This window comes from Nerophis ophidion, unplaced genomic scaffold (assembly GCF_033978795.1).
Source record: "Nerophis ophidion isolate RoL-2023_Sa unplaced genomic scaffold, RoL_Noph_v1.0 HiC_scaffold_97, whole genome shotgun sequence".
Taxonomy (NCBI): domain Eukaryota; kingdom Metazoa; phylum Chordata; class Actinopteri; order Syngnathiformes; family Syngnathidae; genus Nerophis; species Nerophis ophidion.
The window spans coordinates 8991-31392 of NW_026907019.1; the positions used below are offsets into that span (position 1 = coordinate 8991).

At 40.1% G+C, this 22402-nt stretch overlaps 1 protein-coding gene across 1 annotated transcript; it reads left to right on the forward strand.

Moving 5' to 3' along the window:
• The first annotated feature begins 7131 nt into the window (after window positions 1–7131).
• Window positions 7132–19084, forward strand: LOC133547406 (gastrula zinc finger protein XlCGF57.1-like). The gene is made up of 2 exons (XM_061893088.1): window positions 7132–7585; window positions 16732–19084. Exons 1-2 carry the CDS (start codon window positions 7462–7464, stop codon window positions 18144–18146), a joined length of 1539 nt encoding a protein of 512 aa, XP_061749072.1. The 5' UTR covers window positions 7132–7461; the 3' UTR covers window positions 18147–19084.
• The last annotated feature ends 3318 nt before the right edge of the window (window positions 19085–22402 follow it).

Here is a 22402-nt window from a genome sequence, read left to right on the forward strand (position 1 = left end):
ATATATAATACTGCCACCTACTGCAGCGGAGTATGTCACATATATTCATGTACTCACACTGTCAAAACTAATACTGGATGATAATAATAATATATATAATACTGCCACCTACTGCAGCGGAGTATGTCACATATATTCATGTACTTACACTGTCAAAACTAATACTGGATGATAATAATATATATAATACTGCCACCTACTGCAGCGGAGTATGTCACATATATTCATGTACTCACACTGTCAAAACTAATACTGGATGACATTAAAAGCAATGCTTTGTCCTGACTTACTTTCTGTGGAATTGTAAGTCTATCAAAACAAATGAGCAGTCATTTTGGGCTTAACTTTACATTTCAATCACTCTTTCTGAGCTGCCCTAACTTAGAGAAATATCACTTTCGAAGTTTAGAAAAAAGTTTATTAAAAGCAATTATGGGGTGCCGAATGTTAAAGTTCAGTCTAACTTTTGTAGCAGATATATTTCTCACATTCAGCTTATTTAATCACATTTAAATGTAGACTCTAAATATTATATCTAAATGTTCAATCTAAATCTTAATCACAATTTAAATCTCAAATATTAATCTATATGTTAAGAGAATACGCTATAGAAAATGGATGGATGGATGTTAAATCCAAACCTAAATCTTAAATCTTAACCTGAATGTTAAATCTAAATCTAAATGTTAAATCTAAACCTAAATCTTAAATCTACAAACCCCGTTTCCATATGAGTTGGGAAATTGTGTTAGATGTGAATATAAACAGAATACAATGACTTGCAAATCATTTCCAACCCATATTCAGTTGAATGCACTACAAAGACAACATATTTGATGTTCAAACTCATAAACTTTTTTCTTTTTTTGCAAATAATTAAATTTGAATTTCATGGCTGCAACATGTGCCAAAGTAGTTGGGAAAGGACATGTTCACCACTGTGTTACATCACCTTTTCTTTTAACAACACTCAATAAACGTTTGGGAACTGAGGAAACTAATTGTTGAAGCTTTGAAAGTGTAATTCTTTCCCATTCTTATTTTATGTAGAGCTTCAGTCCTTCAACAGTCCGGGGTCTCTGCTGTCGTATTTTAGGCTTCATGATGCGTCACACATTTTCCATGGGAGACAAGTCTGGACTGCAGGCGGGCCAGGAAAGTATCCGCACTCTTTTTTTAAAGTTAAAGTTAAAGTATCAATAACTGTCACACACATACTGGATGTGGCGAAATTATTCTCTGCATTTGACCCATCACCCTTGATCACCCCCTGGGAAGTGAGGAGAGCAGTGGGCAGCAGCGGTGCCGCGCCCGGGAATCATTTTTGGTGATTTAACCCCCAATTCCAACCCTTAATGCTGAGTGCCAGGCAGGGAGGTAACCAGTCCCATTTTTATAGTCTTTGGTATGACTCGGCCGGGGTTTGAACTCACGACCTACCGATCTCAGGGCGAACACTCTAACCTCTAGGCCACTGAGTAGCCACACTGTTGTAACACGTGCTGAATGTGGCTTGGTATTGTCTTGCTGAAATAAGCAGGGGCGTCCATGAAAAAGACGGCGCTTAAATGGCAGCATATGTTCTGATACCTGTATGTACCGTTCAATATTAATGGTACCTTCACAGATGTGTAAGTTACCCATGTCTTGGGCATTAATGCACCCCCATACCATCACAGATGCTGGCTTTTCAACTTTGCTTCGATAACAGTCTGGATGGTTCGCTTCCCTTTTGGTCCGGATGACACGATGTTGAATATTTCCGAAAACAATTTGAAATGTGGACTTATCACACCACAGAACACTTTTCCACTCTGCATCAGTCCATCTTACATGATCTCGGGCCCAGAGAAGCCGGTGGCATTTCTGGATGTTGTTGATAAATGGCTTTCGCTTTGCATAGTAGAGCTTTAACTTGCACTTACAGATGTAGCGACAAACTGTATTTAGTGACAGTGGTTTTCTGAAGTGTTCCTGAGCCCATGTGGGGATATCCTTTAGAGATTGATGTCGGTTTTTGATACAGTGCCGTCTGAGGGATGGAAGGTCACGGTCATTCAATGTTGGTTTCCGGCCATGCCGCTTACGTGGAGTGATTTCTCCAGATTCTCTGAACCTTTTGGTGATATTATGGAGCGTAGATGTTGAAATCCCTAAATTTCTTGCAATTGCACTTTGAGAAAGGTTGTTCTTAAACTGTTTGACTGTTTGCTCACGCAGTTGTGGAGAAAGGGGTGTACCTCGTCCCATCCTTTCTTGTGAAAGACTGAGCATTTTTTGGGAAGCTGTTTTTATACCCAATCATGGAACCTACCTGTCCCCAATTAGCCTGCACACCTGTGGGATGTTCCAAATAAGTGTTTGATAGACAGACAGAGATAGATAGATAGATGGATAGATAGATAGTACTTTATTTATTCCTTCAGGATAGTTCCTTCAGGATAATTAACATTTTCAGCACAATCCCATTCAAGATCAAACATTACAGGGAGACAGAACAGGATCGCTGACAGGTCTGCCGACTTCCGGCGCGCTTACAAAAAAGGTGAGATACAGGTAAACAATTGGGGGGGGGGATGAATGGGGGAAAGAAAAGAAAAAAAGATTAAAATGAAAATAAAAAAATGGGTCTAATCCTGGGCCTCTGGAGAGGGGGTCCAGACTGAGGCCAAGGGGGAAAAAACAACTCAAAGCCATAGCACACATAGTACACATCCCTCTTACATGTGGAGGGAAACATCAAACATCAAAGAACACAAAGGACATGAAAGAATATTAAATCAGCGGAGCTGATGCAACCAGACACTTCTACATACATACATGAATAAAAAGTAATGTGATGAGCATTCCTCAACCTTATCAGTATTTATTGCCACCTTTCCCAACTTCTTTGTCACGTGTTGCTGGCATCAAATTCTAAAGTTAATGATTATTTGCAAAAAAATAAAGTTTATCAGTTTGAACATCAACTATGTTGTCTTTGTAGCATATTCAACTGAATATGGATTGAAAATGATTTTCAAATCATTGTATTCCGTTTATATTTACATCAAACACCATTTCCCAACTCATATGGAAACAGGGTTTGTAAACGTGAGCGTTAAATGTTAAAACTAAATCTAAATCTTAAATCCAAACCTACATCTTAAAACTAAATTATCTAAATGTCAGTGCTAAATATTCGATCTAAGTCTGAATGTTAAATCTAAATTTTAAATCTACATCTCTATCTAAATGAGAGCGCTTCATGTTAAATCTAAACATAAATCTTAAATCTGAATTTAAATCCATTCATCCATCCAAGGCGGGGTACACCCTGGACAAGTCGCTACCTCTTCACAGCTGAATCTAAATCTGAGCGCTAAATGTTAAAACTAATCTCTAACCACTAGGCCCACTACTTAGTGGCCTAGTGGTTAGAGTGTCCACCCTGAGATGGGTAGGTTGGGAGTTCAAACCCCGGCCGAGTCATACCAAAGACTATAAAAATGGGAGCCATTACCTCCCTGCTTGGCACTCAGCATCAAAGGTTAGGGTTGGGGGTTAAATCACCATAAATGATTCCCGGGCGCGGCACCGCTGCTGCCCACTGCTCCCCTCACTTCCCAGGGGGTGAACAAGGGGATGGGTCAAATGCAGAGGACACATTTCACCACACCTAGTGTGTGTGTGACAATCATTGCTACTTTAACTATAACTTTAACTTTAACTTAAGTATTCAGCCCAAAGTTCAATAAATGGGAATAGTATACCACGGGAAATCGAACCATCCCATTCTTTTCTCCATTTTTCTGACTCTAAAATGTATTGAATGCGTTTCTTGAAGACAAAAAATATTGTGTTTTTTTTTCCTTCAGCCACATAAATATGAGATTTATTTTTCTGTTGTCTGCAAGACCATTGCAATTATGACTCATTTATCCAACTTCATTATCTTTCTTATAAACCAGGGGTCGGGAACCTTTTTGGCTGAGAGAGCCAAAAATCCATCCATCCATCCATCCATTTTCTACCGCTTATTCCCTTTGGGGTCGCGGGGGGTGCTGGCGCCTATCTCAGCTACAATCCAAATATTTTTAAAATGTATTTCCGTAAGAGCCATATAATATTTTTTTCAACACTGAACACAACTAAACGTGTGCATTTTTAAGTAAGACCAACATTTGTAAAGTATAACAGGTCTCTTATTTTTTGTAATAACATTGTTATTCTGAAGCTAACTGTGGAGGGGTCGTGGCATGCGGGCCTGCAGCGAAGCGGGGTGTGCCAGGACCGTAGAAGGCCCACCTGGGCCTTGTTATGTAATCACCTGTCGCTCTGTTATACGCAGCATCCAGGAAGAGAGACGGGGTTGGGGCTGGAGCCAGAGCGCAAGCAAGAAGGAAAGAGAAAAAGACAATTGCTGGAAAGCAACTGAGAGTTTTATTTAAAAATAAAACAATATTTAAACCCTGAAACAGTCTCTCATGTCGGTGCTTGGTGGTCTGAAGAATCCCCAGGATTACAAGCCCACATTAACCAATAATAAATAAATAACTACTTACCTTTATGTAACTTCTTCAACAGGTGCAGCAGAAAATGAATGGATGGATTAAAAATGAATGTTTTATATTTTGAACGTTATTTTTAACACTGTGATTACAAGTGGAATTATTCATTACTTATCGTGTTAAGCAAGGTCAGCTCAGATTTATCCAAGAGCCAAATGCAGTCATCAAAAGAGCCACATCTGGCTCGCGAGCCATAGGTTCCCTACCCCTGTTATAAACCATGTGACCTGAGTAGATTCATGATATATTTGATTGCTTCATATCAAGTATTATCAGTGTATTTTCTGGAGGGATGTAGTTGATGAGAGAAGTGGCAGCCAAGTATTGCTTTTGAATGGAGAATGTCTTCTGAATGGAATGGTGTGGAGGCCAAAGATTGACAGGCCGAGTAGCCAGTGAGAAGGTATATTTTGGAGCTGACAAATTGTAAACAGAGGTCACAACACTGGAAGTATATTAGCCCAGGGGGCGTGGCTAAAGGATAGTTCTAGAATGTGCAGTGTGTGTGAGGAAAGGTTCTCTCAAAACTCTCCAAATCTTGCAAGCAATAAATGAGTTAGTTTAGGAGCCCCGAAGCCAAACATCAAATATTAACTCTTGAAAATGTGAATGATTGTGCCCCTCGCCCCAGATTCACGTATCGCCACCAACATCACCAGCGGCGTCTATCATGACAGGAGGAACGTAAAAGTCTCAAGAAGCCATATTTGAGAGCCAAAAGGAAGTCGGCCATTTTGGTTTCCATCAGCCATGTTGAAGTCAAAAAGGGGTGGTACTTGAACAAACTCCTCCTCGGGACTTTGACCAAACTTTGACCTGATGGCTCGCCACACAACTTAACACATTTATAACTCGGCTCCACAAACTGAGATTGTACTCAGAGTTGGTACAAATGATGATGATGACACCCTGTTGTGCAGAATGGGTCAGTACCTGTTGGTACCCATTGGTGGTGGGCGGAGCCTGGCAGCCAAAACTGCCTCTCGCCATCAACCATCAAGTTGTCTTTACTTCTCTTTAGATGATGGGATCTCCTTGCAAACTGATATGAGGCCTTTAGGTCGGGGTCTGATCATGACTAGTCATTGATATCGACACCAACATCGCCCCCTTGTGGTGGAAAAGGATAACAGTCATAACTTCTTTCCACATGCTCCAATCTTCCTGTTTTGTTTCTTTATGGTGGGTCGAGATCATTGTCATTCAACATCCTGTACGCAAATACAAAATGACTTTTTCATACTTGGCACATTTTCTAAAAGAATCTTGTTAATATGCTCAATAAGGTTCTATTCAAATGTAATACAAGTAATACGTAAGACTTTATTTGCACACTTAAGTAGATACGTTTTCAGGTGAAAAAGATGCCACCTCACTAAAAAGATTAATTGTTTAACTATTTATTTTCCATGCATTAATTTAGATCCAGAACACACATTGTTTTATATCTTATTATATTATAATCATTACTATAATTGAATGTAAGTTTGTGTAAAATATTTTCACACAACAAAGTGTGAATACATGTTGTAATGTGTACGGTTGAGTTATAATTGATATAATACAATTAGGTATGGCAAATGCATTTTGTTTACTTGCCAACTATTCAAATTATACTTAATATACATATTTGTATAATGTCATGTAATATGATTTCAACATTATTGATGTTAATATAAGAGTTTATTTGCTAGCCAGTTCTACTTCTGAGTATTTATTTTATTTTGTTATTGAACAATTAAACATACATAAACAATGTTTGGACACATTAAGGTACTTTCAATACAATATGAGTCAGTGTTTTCAGTATTTTACTCAGCAATATAAAAAACATCACATTAAATCCAATCCTCTTACAAACAAAACCCGTTAAAGAAAGTAAAAGTAAATATGAGAGACCATTCCAATAAGATTAAAATAAAATGTATATAATTAAATGATACACTTGTGCTTAAATGTGCTTATTTAAAACGACGTAATATATTCCAATAAATGTAATAATGTAAGTGTTTTCTATTTTATACAAATCTTCTAAGACTGAATGAATAAATTGAAATCATTAACACAATGTGAGGATTTGGATTTCACTTTAAGAGACTTTTGTGTATGAGAGCAAATGTTTCACACTTTTTAAAAATGGATATAAATTCACGACACGATCGATCCACGCATGCGTGAATTACGTCACTTCCTGTACTTTTTTACGACGGAGGTCCTGCGTCGTCACTTTCTGTCATATTTCAATGTTTTATTAATTTTTCGTATGAAATAGATTAGGAGTAAAAGGGTACAACAATAAAAACACGTGGAAGGGTAAATTTAAAAAAATCAGGCAGTAATATCGCTACAATTTCTTGCACTTTCACTCTTGTCATTGCAATGAATGTCGCACGGGGGCGCCACTGAACCCCAACATTAAAGCTTTGTTTGATATACTTTGAATTTATTTTTGAAAAATAAGACACTCGTTTATATCACATTGTTATTCAAATAAATATTACGTAAAAGAAAAGCATGGTAACAGTGACAGCAAGCAATATCTTATATAGAGCTACCTTTTCGCCCGCTCAGCTGTGACGTCATTCCCAGCTTCCGGGGTAAACGGAAGACAGCAGAACAGGAGGAGAAGGAGAAAGAAGTGTGCAGGACGCTAATAAGTCAGTCTTATTATTTGTTATCCAGTTTATAATATTTACGGCGTATAAAATACATATGTGATTCTTTATTTAAGGATAAAGTGGTCTCGATGCGCTAGAAGCACTGTGCCGCTTCTCGTGCTATCTTTGCTTGTTAGTTAGCTTAGCTCGCTAGTTAGCTTAGCTTGTTAGCTGCTAACAGAAGACACAGAAGTTATCAACACATCGCTAAGTAGAGATCAAGTGTGAGAGTAAAGTGTTGTGATTGTGTGAAAATGTGCGAAAGAAGGATAGCAAAGTATGAGGAGGAACTTTGTCCAACAAAAGAGGAGAAGGAGCGACAACATCAACTACTGGACGCTGTTTTCAAGAAACATCAAGTTGTGTTACACAGAACAGGTTTGTTTACTTCTTACTCTCACATCTTTACTAACTTCATATTTCATTATCAACACTTTTCTGCAATATATTGTGTATAAGAAGTTGTGTTGTCTTGTGAGGATGATGCATTCCGTCTACTTGCAACGTGGTCTTGCAACCACGTGGTTGTCTGTGTTCTGTGGAATGTAACTACTAAAGATGAGTTACATATCCCAGTCTATTTCTACAATAAACTGTCAGTGGTGGAACAAGTCAGAGTTGGGCTGTGGACGAGCTCCATGACATGGCCCCCTAAACCCAAATAATAAAGCTAATTCTACCATCATTTTATAACACACACATGCCTCTCTGGGTTTATCACCAACAATCTCTAAGCAGGTTTTAAAGGGGAACATTATCAGCAGACCTATGTAAGCGTCAATATATACCATGATGGTGCAGAAAAAAGACCATATATTTTTTTAACCGATTTCCGAACTTTAAATGGGTGAATTTTGGCGAATTAAACACCTTTCTGTTTATTGCTCTGGTGGCGATGATGTCAGAACTTGACGTCACCGAGGTAATACAGCCGCCATTTTCATTTTCAACACATTACACACACGGGTCCCAACTCTGTTACTTTCAGTTTTTTCAGCTATTTTTTGGAACCTTGGAGACATCATGCCTCGACGGTGTGTTGTCGGAGGGTGTAACAACACTAATAGGGAGGGATTCAAGTTGCACCGAAGATGCGAAAGTGGCAAGAAATCTGCCGCCAGACCCCCATTGAATGTGCCGGAGTGTCTGCACATTTTACCGGCGATGCTAACGCAGCTAATCGGCCATGCTATGGCTATGAATAGCGTTAATAGCTATTCGCTCAATAGCTTCAGTTTCTTCTTCAATACTTTCATACTCCAACCGTCCTTTTCAATACATGCGTAATCTGTTGAATCGCTTAAGCCGCTGAAATCCGAATCTGAATCCGAGCTAATGTCACTATATCTTGCTGTGCTATTCGCCACTGTTTGTTTGTATTGGCAGCACTGTATGACGTCACAGGAAAATGGACCGTATCTTGGCAGGTAGTGGAAAAAAGGCACTTTAAAGCTTTTTTTAGGGATATTTCGGGACCGGTAAAATTTTGAAAAATACTTCAAAAAATACAACAAGCCACTGGGAACTGATTTTTATTGTTTTTAACCCTTTTGAAATTGTGATAATGTTCCCCTTTAAAAAGTTTGTCAGCCATTTTTCCTTAAATTTGCATTTTCCCAAAATGTATTTATTTTCTCACTTTCACCACAGCATCAACCCGTTCACAGGATGTAGAAAAATGATCAAAGGGGATCTGATTTGTTTTATTTTGCCTGTCATTCACAATCCATATGTAAGACAATAACATGTTTTTATTTTGTATGCATTCTAAGTCCTAAACAAACGTTAGCAAAATCTTGACCATCCTAATTTTACCATTTGAGTCAATGAGAGCGCCTCTATTCTGCTCACTAATAAGAATTAGTTGAGCAATATAATATACCCAGAAGTCATTTTTTTAATCGCTATCTCTTTAAAACATGCTGTAAAAATGCATATTCTCTGGAAATATGCCCCATAATAGCCACAAACTGGAGGATACATTTTTAATTTGGATACAATTTAAATAAATAGTGTAAAGGTTTTATGGAATTTTCCAGGGTGTACCCCACCTTCTGCCCCCCTGTGAGTCCAAAAGGGACAAGCGGTAGAAAATGGATGGATGGGTGGGAAAAGGCACATCATCGACAGGCCTCAACATTTTACTTTTTAAGGTCAAGACAAGTGTTGCCTTAAAGGAGGGTTCATATTTTAGGGCACCAAGGCAAATGTTATTTTCTTTCCAGTTTGTTAATTAAATGTAGAATTGCTCACATTTATTTGTGCAATAAATCTTTAGACAATTTTGACCCGTACTTTGGATCAAAGCATAATAATTGTGTAAATGCATCAATAAGTTCATTACGCTTGTTTAAGGTGCTTTTTTTTTTTAAAACCTTTATTTTGTTAGCGCAGTCAGACCTATTATTGTGAAGGGGAAGTGTGTTGCTGTTCTCAGAACGATGTGTGGAGGCGACACTTGCGACTGCTGTCCTCTTTGTACATTATTCCAACATTGATGATGTCGTTCACAACAACACAAGCAGATGAGATGTGTTGTGCGTTTATGGATTTTCCTTGCCAGCTTTAGCTTCGTAGTTTAGTCGCTATTTCGAATGACCGTCTAAAAGGACGGGACAATTGGGTGTTTAAAGGATGAATAAATGGTCCAGAACACATTATCTTCCATCCATCCATCTTCTTCCGCTTATCCGAGGTCGGGTCTTGGGGGCAGCAGCCTAAGCAGGGAAGCCCAGACTTTCCCCTCCCAATCCACTTCGTCTAGCACTTCCCGGGGGATCCCAAGGTGTTCCCGGGCCAGCCGGGAGACATAGTCTTCCCAACGTGTCCTGGGTCTTCCCCGTGGCCTCCTACCACCTGGACGTGCCCTAAACACATCCCTAGGGAGGCGTTCAGGTGGCATCCTGACCAGATGCCCGAACCACCTCATCTAGCTCCTCTCCATGTGGAGGAACAGCGGCTTTACTTTGAGTTCCTCCTGGATGGCAGAGCTTCTCACACTATCTCTAAGGGAGAGCCCCGCCACTCGGCAGAGGAAACTAATTTGGGCCGCTTGTACCCGTGATCTTATCCTTTCGGTCATAACCCAAAGCTCATGACCATAGGTGAGGATGGGAACAGAGATCGACCGGTAAATTGAGAGATTTGCCTTCCGGCTCGGCTCTTTCTTCACCACAACGGATCGATACAGCGTCCGCATTACTGAAGACGCCGCACCGATCCGCCTGTCGATCTCACGATCCACTCTTCCCTCACTCGTGAACAAGACTCCTTGATTGATTGATTGATTGATACTTTTATTAGTAGATTGCACAGTTCAGTACATATTCCGTACAATTGACCACTAAATGGTAACACCCCAATAAGTTTTTCAACTTGTTTAAATCGGGGTCCACGTTAATCAATTCATGGTAATTGATTCATGGTAATTAATCATCCTAGGTACTTGAACTCCTCCACTTGGGGAAAGATCTCCTCCCCAACCCGGAGATGGCACTCCACCCTTTTCCAGACGAGAACCATGGATTTGGACTTGGAGGTGCTGATTCCCATCCCAGTCGCTTCACACTCTGCTGCAAACCGATCCAGTGAGAGCTGAAGATCTTGGCCAGATGAAGCCATCAGGACCACATCATCTGCAAAAAGCAGAGACCTAATCCTGCTGCCACCAAACCAGATCCCCTCAACGCCCTGACTGCGCCTACAAATTATATCCATAAAAGTTACGAACAGAATCGGTAACAAAGGGCAGCCTTGGCGGAGTCCAACCCTCACCGGAAATGGGTCCGACTTACTGCCGGCAATGTGGACCAAGCTCTGATCATAGTGGGAGCGGACCGCCACAATCAGACTCTCTGAGCACTCCCCACGAGACTTCCTGGGGGACACGGTCGAATGCCTTCTCCAAGCCCACAAAACACACGTAGACTGGTTGGGCAAACTCCCATGCACCCTCAAGGACCCTGCCCAGAGTATAAAGCTGGTCCACAGTTCCACGACCAGGACGAAAACCACACTGTTCCTCCTGAATCCGAGGTTCGACTATCTGGCCTAGGGTCCTCTCCAGTACACCTGATTAGACTTTACCGGCAAGGCATTATTTTCCCTAACAAATGTTGCTTCTTCTAAGAATGACAACATTGCTCTTACATTGATGTCAATTTCCCTTAAATTGTGCAATGAAAAGCAGATTTTGTTATATTAGCCAGTTCTGTGACACCGGAAGTCATTGTTGAAATAATCCATCATCCATCCATTTTCTACCGCTTATTCCCTTTTGGGGTCGCGAGGGACGCTGGCGCCTATCTCAGCTACAATCGGGCGGAAGGCGGCATACACCCTGGACAAGTCGCTATATAATCGCAGATTGTTGAAATAATATGCCTTTTTTTTGTTGAGTTCAGTGATTATTGATTGGATTATTACTTTGGGAAGGTCAGAGAAGAAGAGTTGTAAGAATTTTCTCATAGGTCATAAAAGTCTTCCTTATCTTTCTTCAGTTTTAAAAGTCTCTCTGTCTTGATGGAGATCTCCCTTTATTACCTCCTGCTTCGATTGAAAGTCCAGTTTAGCAAAATGTGTTTTCTTTTAGATATGTAATCCTCCATGTTAAAAGTGCAAGCAAGAGGAAAAAATAAACACACGCTGCTCACTCTTGCTGCTTGTTGTCACTTCTTCTTCAGCCGAGTAGTCGCGAGAAGGATCACTAGCGCCCTCTACCACCAGGAGGTGGGAATCATTTAATGACTCATATTTGACACACGCAGCTACGGTATATTAATAAAACATAGCTGCTTAGTGTTCTTTTTAGCATATTCAATAGCTTGGACCTTAAATCCTACTGAATAGCTCTTAATCTTTTTCCCTTTATGCGATTTCAAATTATTGAAATCAGCCTCCTCCATTTTGAAAATGATGACAGGTGAAGTTTCACTCGTGACGTGACGAGTTTGACCCGGCGGAAATTCTAGAGATGCGCTAATAAAAATAATATTTTGCGAAACGAGTTTGACCCGGCGTTAATCCTGAGCCGGCGGTAATGCTAAGCATGCGCTAATTATTTTGCGAAACGAGTTTGACCCGGCAGTAATTCTAGGCAGGTGCATACTATATACCCGGCGGCAATTCAAGGGAATACGGTATGTCTGATTCTGATTTTGATTGAATGTGTGGACTGCATGAATGATGCCTTCTCAGTTCTCACTCTAACGCAATTTGAGTGTCTAGAAACGCTCTAAATTAATTTAATTCAACTTTACTACCCAATCCAATCCACTTTATTTATATAGCACATTTAAACAACAATAACGTTTCCAAAGTGCTGCACAGCCGTGTTAAAAACAATTGTAAAAAAAATAAAAATAAATAAATAAAATAAAATAAAAAAAAAGTATATATATATATATATATATATATATATTATGCTCCACCAATGACTGAATAAAAACAAATAAATAAATAAATATAAAACCAATAAAAACAATATAAAAACAAATATGATTAAAAACTATTTTAAAGGGTAAAATCAATTAAAACAGTAAAATAGAAATCAAAGTGTATAAAAAACACAGAGGACAACAGAGGACAGAGGACCACACAACTCACGTAGTGTTAAAAGCCAAAGAATAAAAGTGGGTCTTAAGACAAGACTTAAAACACTCCACTGTGGAAGCAGTTTGAACATGGAGGGGCAGAGTGTTCCAGAGCTTAGGGACGACCACAGAGAAGGCCCTGTCTCCCCTGGTCTTAAGTCTGGTCTTGGGCACCACGAGCTGAAGCTGGCTCTCGGACCTCAGAGCGCGCGCAGGAATGTAAATTTGGATGAAGTCCGAGATATATTGAGGTGCCAGTCCATGTAAAGATTTAAAAACAAACAGCAATGTTTTAAAATCAATTCTAAAATGAACAGGGAGCCAGTGCAAACTCTGAAGAATTGGGGTTATATGCTGGCGTTTCCTGGCCCCTGTTAAAAGTCCTGCTGCCGCGTTCTGGACTAACTGCAACCGGGAGAGAGCTGTTTGGCTAATGCCAGCATAAAGTGCATTGCAGTAGTCCAGGCCACTTCAAATAAAAGCATGCACCACTTCAAGAAGGTTAAAAGATAAAAACGGCTTTACGTTTACTAAAAGACGAAGGTGATAAAAACACGATTTTAAAACGCCATTGACTTGTTTGTCTAGTTTAAAATGGCTGTCTAAAGTGACGCCAAGGCTGGTGACTTTGGGACGCACATCATTTTGCAATGGTCCCAAGTCAGTGAGGGCCGCACCAAAAACTAAAATTTCCGTTTTTCCCTCATTCATTATTAAAAAATTCTGGGCTAACCAAGCCTTGACGTGGCATAGACAGTTAAGGAGGGGTGTCAGGGGGCCGTGGCTTTTTGAAATCGGCATATAAATTTGGCAGTCATCTGCATAAAAGTGATAAAACACTCCATGTTTCTTAAAGATATCTCCAAGAGGGAGGAGATAAAGAGCGAACAGGATGGGGCCTAAAATAGATTCCTGGGGGACACCACAGTAAAGCGGGGCAGAAGAGGAGGTGGCGTCCCCCAGCCTGACAGAGAAGGACCTCTCAGACAGGTAAGATCTGAACCACTGTAACGCAGTCCCCCTGACACCCACACAGTCTCTCAGGCGGTCTAAAAGAATTGTGTGGTCGACTGTGTCAAAGGCAGCTGGAAGATCTAGAAGCACTAAAATGGCAGAGCTGCCAGAATCAGAAATTAAAAGCAAGTCATTAAAAACCTTTAAAAGTGCAGATTCAGTACTGTGCAAAGCTTTGTATCCAGACTGAAATGGATCTAAAGTGCTATTTTCATCTAAAAAAGGCTGCAGTTGTGCCAGAACACATTTCTCCAAAATCTTTGACACAAAAGGTAATTTAGAAATGGGCCGATAATTTGACAAACTTGTCGGATCAAGACCTGTTTTTTTAATCAAAGGCTCAACAACAGCTCTTTTACAAAAGGAGGGGACACAGCCAGAAATCAAGCTGCTGTTGATGATGTTCCTAACAGACAAATCAATAGTGTCCCAGATTTCTTTAAAAAAGCGAGGGGGGACTGGGTCTGTGGGACATGACGAGGGTTTTAGCTTGCTGACTATTCCTGTAAGTTCAGGCATGGACACAGGCTCAAAGTGACAGAACACAGTCGAGCACTGAGTGGCCACATTAAAACTTAATGGAAAACGAGAAAGATTTGCCCGAATAGAAGCAACCTTATCATTAAAAAAGGAGAGAAATTTTTCACAAGTTTCACTTGTCATCTCCAGTGAAGTGGCTGGATTTGGTTTAAGAACATTACTAATAGTATTGAAAAGAACACGTGGCTTACTGATGCTATTTAAAATTAAGTCTGACAAATATTTTGTTTTCTCAGCTTTAACCACATTTTGATAATTTCGACAGTTTTCTATTAAAATTTGATAGGAGACTTCCAAGTGATCCCCTTTCCACTTGCGCTCCGCCCTTCGCCACTCACGCCGAGCTGTGCGTGTGCTTTCATTGAGCCAAGGTTCCTGTTTTGGTTTGGGACGTATAGCTCTGAGGGGCGCTATACTATCCAGAATCTTAGAACATGTCGAAAGAAAAGAGTACATCAATTGTTGAGTGTCTGCAGGGTGTGATATACTCTGCATGGACTCAGTAAACAAAGGAGAAAAGGTGGCTGCAGTGTCAGACCTAATAACACCTAATAACACGCGCATGACGCACGGCAAGCGGCTTTACATCAGGTTCAAAAGTTAAATTAAACATAACAGGACTGTGATCACTGAACACCGCATCACCAATAACAACATTGTCAACAATAAAACCATAAGACAGTACGAGGTCTAGTGTATGCCCGCGTTCGTGTGTAGAACCACACACAGACTGTACAAAGTTAAAAGAGTCAATGACATTCAGGAAGCTCCTGGATAAAGGTTCGTCTGGGCAGCAGGTGTGAATATTAAAATCACCAACAATTAAGACACGATCATATTTGGGCAGGATTTCGGCCAGAAATTGAGAAAAGTCATTTATAAAGTCTTTGTGGTACTTGGGTGGTGGATATACGACGACACACAGGACGACACCAGAAAGACCCAGTTCAAACATGCATAGTTCCAAGCTTGAAAAGGAGGATTGCAGGCGGATCTGACGGCATTTAAAGTCATTTTTAAAAACGACTGCTAATCCTCCTCCTTTTCGGCCGGACGACCGCGGAGAATTAAAATAGGAACACTCCGGAGGTAGAAGTTCATTAAGAGCGGCGGACTCACCGACTCTCAGCCAGGTTTCTGTCAAACAGAGGAGGTCCAGTCCGCGGGAGACGAATACATCCTTCAGGATAAATGTTTTGTTGGTCAATGATCTTGCGTTAACAAGGCTGAACTTAACGGGGGCCGGCTCGTCCAAAGCCACTGCTAATCCAGGTGGGGCCTGACACAGAGCCCGCAGGTGGCGGGAATTCACGCCGCGTCTCCGGGGGCGGGGACAGCAGGAGCGAGGCGGGTGACCTTCCCCCTGCAGACAGACAACAGGCACAATCCAGGACCCGGGGGGATCCAGCGAACGCGGGTGCAGGAAGAGACCAGGTACCGGACCATACTTCCTTCGGGAAGCCACGGAAAGGCGGGCCAGGAGTGCCCTAACTCTCACCAGCTGGCCGCCACGTTTGCCGCGGCGCTGGTGGCGCTTTCGCCGGGTGGGAGGAGCCAGTGGGCGAAAAAGGAAAGGAGGAATCCGGCCAGGTGAGAACGCTGACTTGGACGTCGAAAAACCAACGTCGAAGTTGATCATGTCCGTGTGAGAGGGACACAGATCCAACAGTGTTTGGCGATCATACACCAACAGTGAGTTGACAGGGACAACAAAAAACGTGAACAGCACAAAAACAAACAGAACTGACAGCGAGAGACGACAGGCCACAGCACACACTGGCGCCATCTTGGATTGTTAAAACTGCGGCTCAATTACTATTATTAATAAGGTAAACAAGTTATCTTTTGAAGGTGTAGTCAGTAATTTAAAAACTTCTTCCCAGTTTAACTGTGGTGACACTATCTAAATGAAAGCAAAACAGATGTCATCTTTTTTGGCCAACATGTTGACTGTGCTCATGCTTCTTTTATAACAGACATGTCTCTAAAGATGAATGTGAAAATCACTGTAATTATTGTCCACCAGCAGGGGGAGCTCATCACTAGTACTACTGCGTGGAGGCTGGCATGTGGTACATTATTTCCTGTGTGTGTATGACTTATTCAGAGGGAGAACAGCACACTTTCACGTATGGCGTCTACCATTAAGGATTGCAGGAATTAATTTTAGGATGTTTTATATGAATAAGATGGATTGGACGTTGGCCTGGGAAGACATTCCCCTGAAGGTCTTCTTCATGTGTCAGCTGGAAGTACCCTGACTGCTGTGAGGGGAAACTGATGAGATTGTGAGATCATATGTTGGTGCAGGACAATGTCTCATGTGACTGAGCAAAGCTGGAATTTTCTAAAGAATGTTTGTTTTCTCCTGTCCCACAGGCCTCAATGAAGCACATCGTCCTCGTGAGAAGGAGGATGAACCACAGTCCCCCAACATACATGAGGAAGAAGAGGTACCACATTCCCAACATATCAAAGAAGGAGGAGAGGAGCCACAGCCCCCCCACATTAAAGAGGAAGACGACACGCCACAGACCCATAATGTTAAACTGACCGTTCACATTAAAGGGCAAGTGGAGGACCCACTGACCCCCTGCTTTAAAGAGGAAGAGGAGGACCAAGAGGCGCCGCACATTAAAGAGGAAGAGGAGGAAGAGGGCATCAGTCAGCCTAAATGGTTGGAGGAGTTCCCAGTGACTGGTGTCCCTGTGAAGAGTGAAGATGATGAGGTGAAAGGTGAAAGTGAGGAGAGGGGAGGGGGGGAGCCTCCAAGCAGCAGCTCAACACAACACATGACAACAGAAGCTGATGGAGACCACTGTGGAGGATCACAAGCAGACAAGCTCTTAGCTCCACTATCAGATAGTGAGGACACAACGTCACACTCTCCTGACACTGATGATGAAGACTCTAAAGATGATAAGACATGTCACACTGACAACACTCACTTCACATCTTCTCACTCTCACAAAACTTTTAAATACCATTGTCGTCTAAAATCACACATGAGAACACACACTGGAGAAAGACATTTTTCGTGTTCACTCTGTAGTAAAGGTTTTACACAAAATCACAATTTGAAAGTCCACATGAGAACACACACTGGGGAAAAAAAATGTTCTTGTTCAATCTGTGGTAAAGGTTTTGCACAAAGTCAGGATTTGAAAAGACACATGAGAACACACACTGGAGAAAAACCTTATGTCTGTTCAATCTGTGGTAAAGGTTTTACACAAAGTCCATATTTAAAAGTACATATCAGCATACACACAGGTGAAAAACCTCATGTCTGTTCAATCTGCGGTAAAGGTTTTACACAAAGTCAATATTTGAAAGTACACATGAGCACACACACTGGTGAAAAAACATTTTCCTGTTCAATCTGTGGTAAGGGATTTACACAAAGTCAATATTTGAACCTACACATGAGAACACACACTGGTGAAAAACGTTTTTTCTGTTCAACCTGTGGTAAAGGTTTTACAAAACGTCAAGATGTGAAAGTACACATGAGAACACACACTGGTGAAAAACCTTTTTCTTGTTCAATCTGTAGTAAATGCTTTACACAAAGTCAGGATTTGAAAGTACACATGAGAACACACACTGGTGAAAAACCACATTCCTGTTCAATCTGCAACAAAAGCTTTTGTGAGCGATCAACCCTTGAAGCACACATGAGAAGACACCCAGGAGAGAAAGTGTTGAGTTGCAGTGTGTGTGGTGAAAGATTGTCTTCTAAGTACCAGTGTAAGAAACACAAGTGTGCTGGTGAGAACAGCAGCAGCAAATGAAACTGCAGGATTTGAAATAAACTGTCCAGACTTTCATTTTGACTTTCTAACAACATCAGCACATATAACATGTGTGACATTGTTGTTTGTCTAACAATCTGTTTAATATGAGTCTACATTTATTGCTGAGATATTTTATGACAGTGCTTTTTTCAGTCAAATACATGCATAAATATGCAACATTGTGTACTTTTATTAAAACATGGACAGAACAATTTGAGTAAAAAGGTGGGAATAAACAGTACGGGACATATTTTACATGCAATAATCATTTTATGGGTGTATATATATAAATATATGTATATGTGTGTACGTATATATGTGTGTATGTATATGTATATATATTCAGCATACAATTTTAGACTTATTCGTATGAAATATTGAAGTATTACATATTTGTATTTGTAATTGTTAATAATCCCATAGATTATCACCTTTATATGATATACATATGTACTGGTTCACATCTGAAACATCTTCTGGACCACTTCAGTAAGCATATTATTATTTACTTTACACATCATTTAAACAGTTGTCTTTTATACAATTTTAAAATGTGTGACTTTTTCAATCATCTCTTGGGTCTCTATAATCTATTTTATTCATTATCTTTTTTATGATTGTGTTGTGATTGTTTTATATGTATGTCCCCAGACCTTTATGCAATATAAAAGTGAGAGAAAATGTCTGAATTGTTTGTGGAAGGATGGCTTTGTTTTTACAAACTTACATTTGTGGATACATCAAATAAATCCAGTATTGTGTTTTAAATATTTTTATGTTTTTTTGTTTTTTTAATATCCCAAAAACATCAATATCAGTCAAAGTTTGGAGTGTCAGACAAAAGCCAATATTGTACATCATCCCACAGAGATTTACTTTGCATACATTCTTAAAATAAACTGTTTATTTTGTTTCCCAGTCACAAAAACAAACAAGTGTTGTCGTCAATTGCAAAACAACATCCTAAAAAATATTTTAAGTGGTTAATTATGTTTTTTTTTTTTTTTTATAAATTAACTCCTTTGCCTTAGGAAGAATGGACATTTACAAGTTATGAGTATTTTTTTGTTCCAGAGAAAATACAGTAAATAAGAAATAGTAAATAATTAAAAAAGATGATATACAGTAAGTTGAATATTTTGAATGAAAGCCTTTTTAATATATATTTTTTTGCAGGTCGTACTTTATGAAATCTTAAAATAATAAAATACTCTAATCAGTCAATAAGTGCATCAGTGACCAAATGCCTTTTTCAAACCATTGCTGTACAAAGATGGATTTGTTTCTCATTTTAATGTACGAACAATTCCATAGTGGAGTATTGTGTGTGATGAAGTTGTGTTTGTAAATTAGTTTCCAGTACAACAACACTTGCTGGTAGGGATGGGTACTGTTCACTTCTAATTCCATGTTTTATGTGTTATATATGTCAATATATTGTGTGTTTGTATTTTGCCAACATGGTAGAATCACATGATAGGCAGGTTGTATCATGTTTTTCTGTTACCTTGAGGAAATGGCATAAAGAGGAAGATGACAATATAATGTCACTTGGACAATGATGTACAGAACAGAGGAGATTTAGTTCATTTTTAGTTTTGCTTTTAGACTATTCTTTTTTTAAATAGCATCATTTCACAAAACCTCTCCATTACCCAGCTATGGATTCTGGTAGCTGGTCGAAAAGAGATGGAAGGGGATAGTGAGCTGATGTATGAGGAAGGTATGGACATGGATAGGACTAGAGGGGAGAGAGGAAAGAAGGGGGCAGTGTTGGATTAATTGTAAATAAGTTATCAAATTTCTATTCAAATATGATTGTTTTGCGCATTTTGTAGACAATTATAAATGAAACTTTGCTTAGATTGAACTTAGGTTGACCTACCCACTTAAACGAGGAATTTGCAGATGGCCCAGAGCAATGCAGGAAGTTGCTAATCTTTTTATTGCTATGTATTTGCCTGTGTTTAATTCTCACCACAGGGGTTAGTTATCCCGTACAGCTGTAAATCCCCCTCCCTGAGCGCAGCTGTGTGTGCGTGTTTGTACTGAAAGGGCTTCTCTAAATGAATTAGAAAGGCGAGGAGGCTGGAGAAAGTGTCAGAGTAAATTAGGAGCCTGTAACTGACAACTTGCTCCAGTTTCTCTCCTCGTACGTGAAAAGCAATCAATGGTTTGTTTTCTATTCTCTGTTTTTGTGTCTATATAATGTCTCATGGTATTTGACCCTGACATTAACTTGGTCCTTGGAGCCGGATACCAATATTCCTGAGGATTCCAGCGGACGTCAGCGGAGATCCAGAAAGACCGTGGCCACGGCAGGACCTCTAGGAGGATTCCTAAGTAACCCTTTTAAAAAAGGCTGGGTGTCAGCTCGTCCGTTGGAGTCCAACGGTTGACGGTATTCCGAAGAAGAGGTGAAGACAGCCAGTGGGTAAGTTAATCTTTTTCTTGCTAAAATAAAAAAAAAAATAAAAAAAAGCGTGTGACTGAGGGTTGCGACGCATAGACAAACCCTGTAAATCCTAGGCTCTAACAGGTAAAATAGAAGGACTGCGGAGTCCACGCAAAGAATTCCAAAGGTACTGGAATTCGGTCTCCAGAAAGTACTTGTAGATTTAAAGGCACTTTGTTGTATCAAGACACAAAAATTCCGCAAAACTGCAGTCTGTAGGTCGACAGAAACCGCGAAAACTGAAATTTCTGTGTGTGAATGGTGTGAAGGTGAGTGTGATTGGGAGTGATTACCACTTGGTTTTTCACTCCATATTAAAAGTTGTAAGAAGTAAATAGTGGGTTATTTGTGGGTACTTTAGGTAAGACACCTCCACTGGGTAATAATCACCAGTGGAAGCGACGTGTACCACAATAATATATCTTAACCACTATCTTACAACGTGACAACAGTAATCCTTATACGTGCCGCCCTGCAGGGGACGACAGATTACTCCAAACTCTCAAAATGGAAAGAGTGACACAAAGAAACGCAGATCTGATATGGTCTATTACAATCTATTTCAACCCAAATAGAAGACAACAACAACGGAAGCGGATACACCCTACTGCGTGTTGGCGTTGCGGCAAAGAGGGACATTCTGCAAGAGACTGTACTGAAAAAGAAAAAGAAAATAGAAGACAGCAACAACAACAACAACAACAGCAGTTAAACCCTACTGCTTGTTGGCGTTGTGGCAGAGAAGGACATTTTGCAAGAGACTGTACTGAAAAAGAAAAAGAAAATAGAAGACAACAACAACAACAAAAACAACAGCAGTTAAACCCTACTGCTTGTTGGCGTTGTGGCAGAGAAGGACATTTTGCAAGAGACTGTTCTGAGAGAAAAAATAAAAGAACAAAGTAACTCAGCATGAATGTTAAAAGACGACACCAATTAGTCATGTTGTCAGCGTATGCCATTAAATAAATAAATGATAAATGGGTTGTACTTGTATAGCGCTTTTCTACCTTCAAGGTACTCAAAGCGCTTTGACACTACTTCCACATTTACCCATTCACACACACATTCACACACTGATGGAGGGAGCTGCCATGCAAGGCGCCAACCAGCACCCATCAGGAGCAAGGGTGAAGTGTCTTGCTCAGGACACAACGGCCGTGACGAGGTTGGTTCTAGGTGGGATTTGAACCAGTGACCCTCGGGTTGCGCACGGCCACTCTCCCACTGCGCCACGCCGTCCCTATGTATTATGCTAGCTAGATCCACCCAACGTCCATTGCAGCGGTCCCCTCCAAGGTTTCTCATTGTTATCCCATTGGGTTGAGTTTTTTCTTGCCCTGATGTGGGATCTGAGCCGAGGATGTTGTTGTGGCTTGTGCAGCCCTTTGAGACACTCCGGATTTAGGGCTATACAAGTAAAGATTGATTGAATGGTTAAGCTTTTATTGTTTTTAATAGTGGTAAGATCGCTGCAATCTTGTTTGTTTGTTTGTTAATGTGTGTTTAAGTGTGTAAAAACCCCAAAAGTTCAAATACAAATAAAAATAGGTTAAGATAAAATTAAAAAAGGAAAAACAACTCCAAGTGCTAAAGTGAGATAAAAGTAAAAATGTATTAAGAAATGAGAAGAAATCAATAAGAATTAATTCAAAATGGAATAAACTCATGCGTACGACAGAGATAATGTGGGGGTATTGAAATAAGATGTGAATAAATTGTAGACTGAAGAGATACATGTATGTTTGTGTATAGAAATAGCGCTGTTATATATGCAAATATATATATGTATATTTTT

Bases quoted from the DNA above. Each gene is read 5' to 3' on its own strand.
- LOC133547406 (XM_061893088.1), top strand. From the start codon at position 7,462: ATGTGCGAAAGAAGGATAGCAAAGTATGAGGAGGAACTTTGTCCAACA. The intron at 7,586-16,731 runs GTTTGTTTACTT...CCTGTCCCACAG, and splicing joins AGTTGTGTTACACAGAACAG to GCCTCAATGAAGCACATCGT.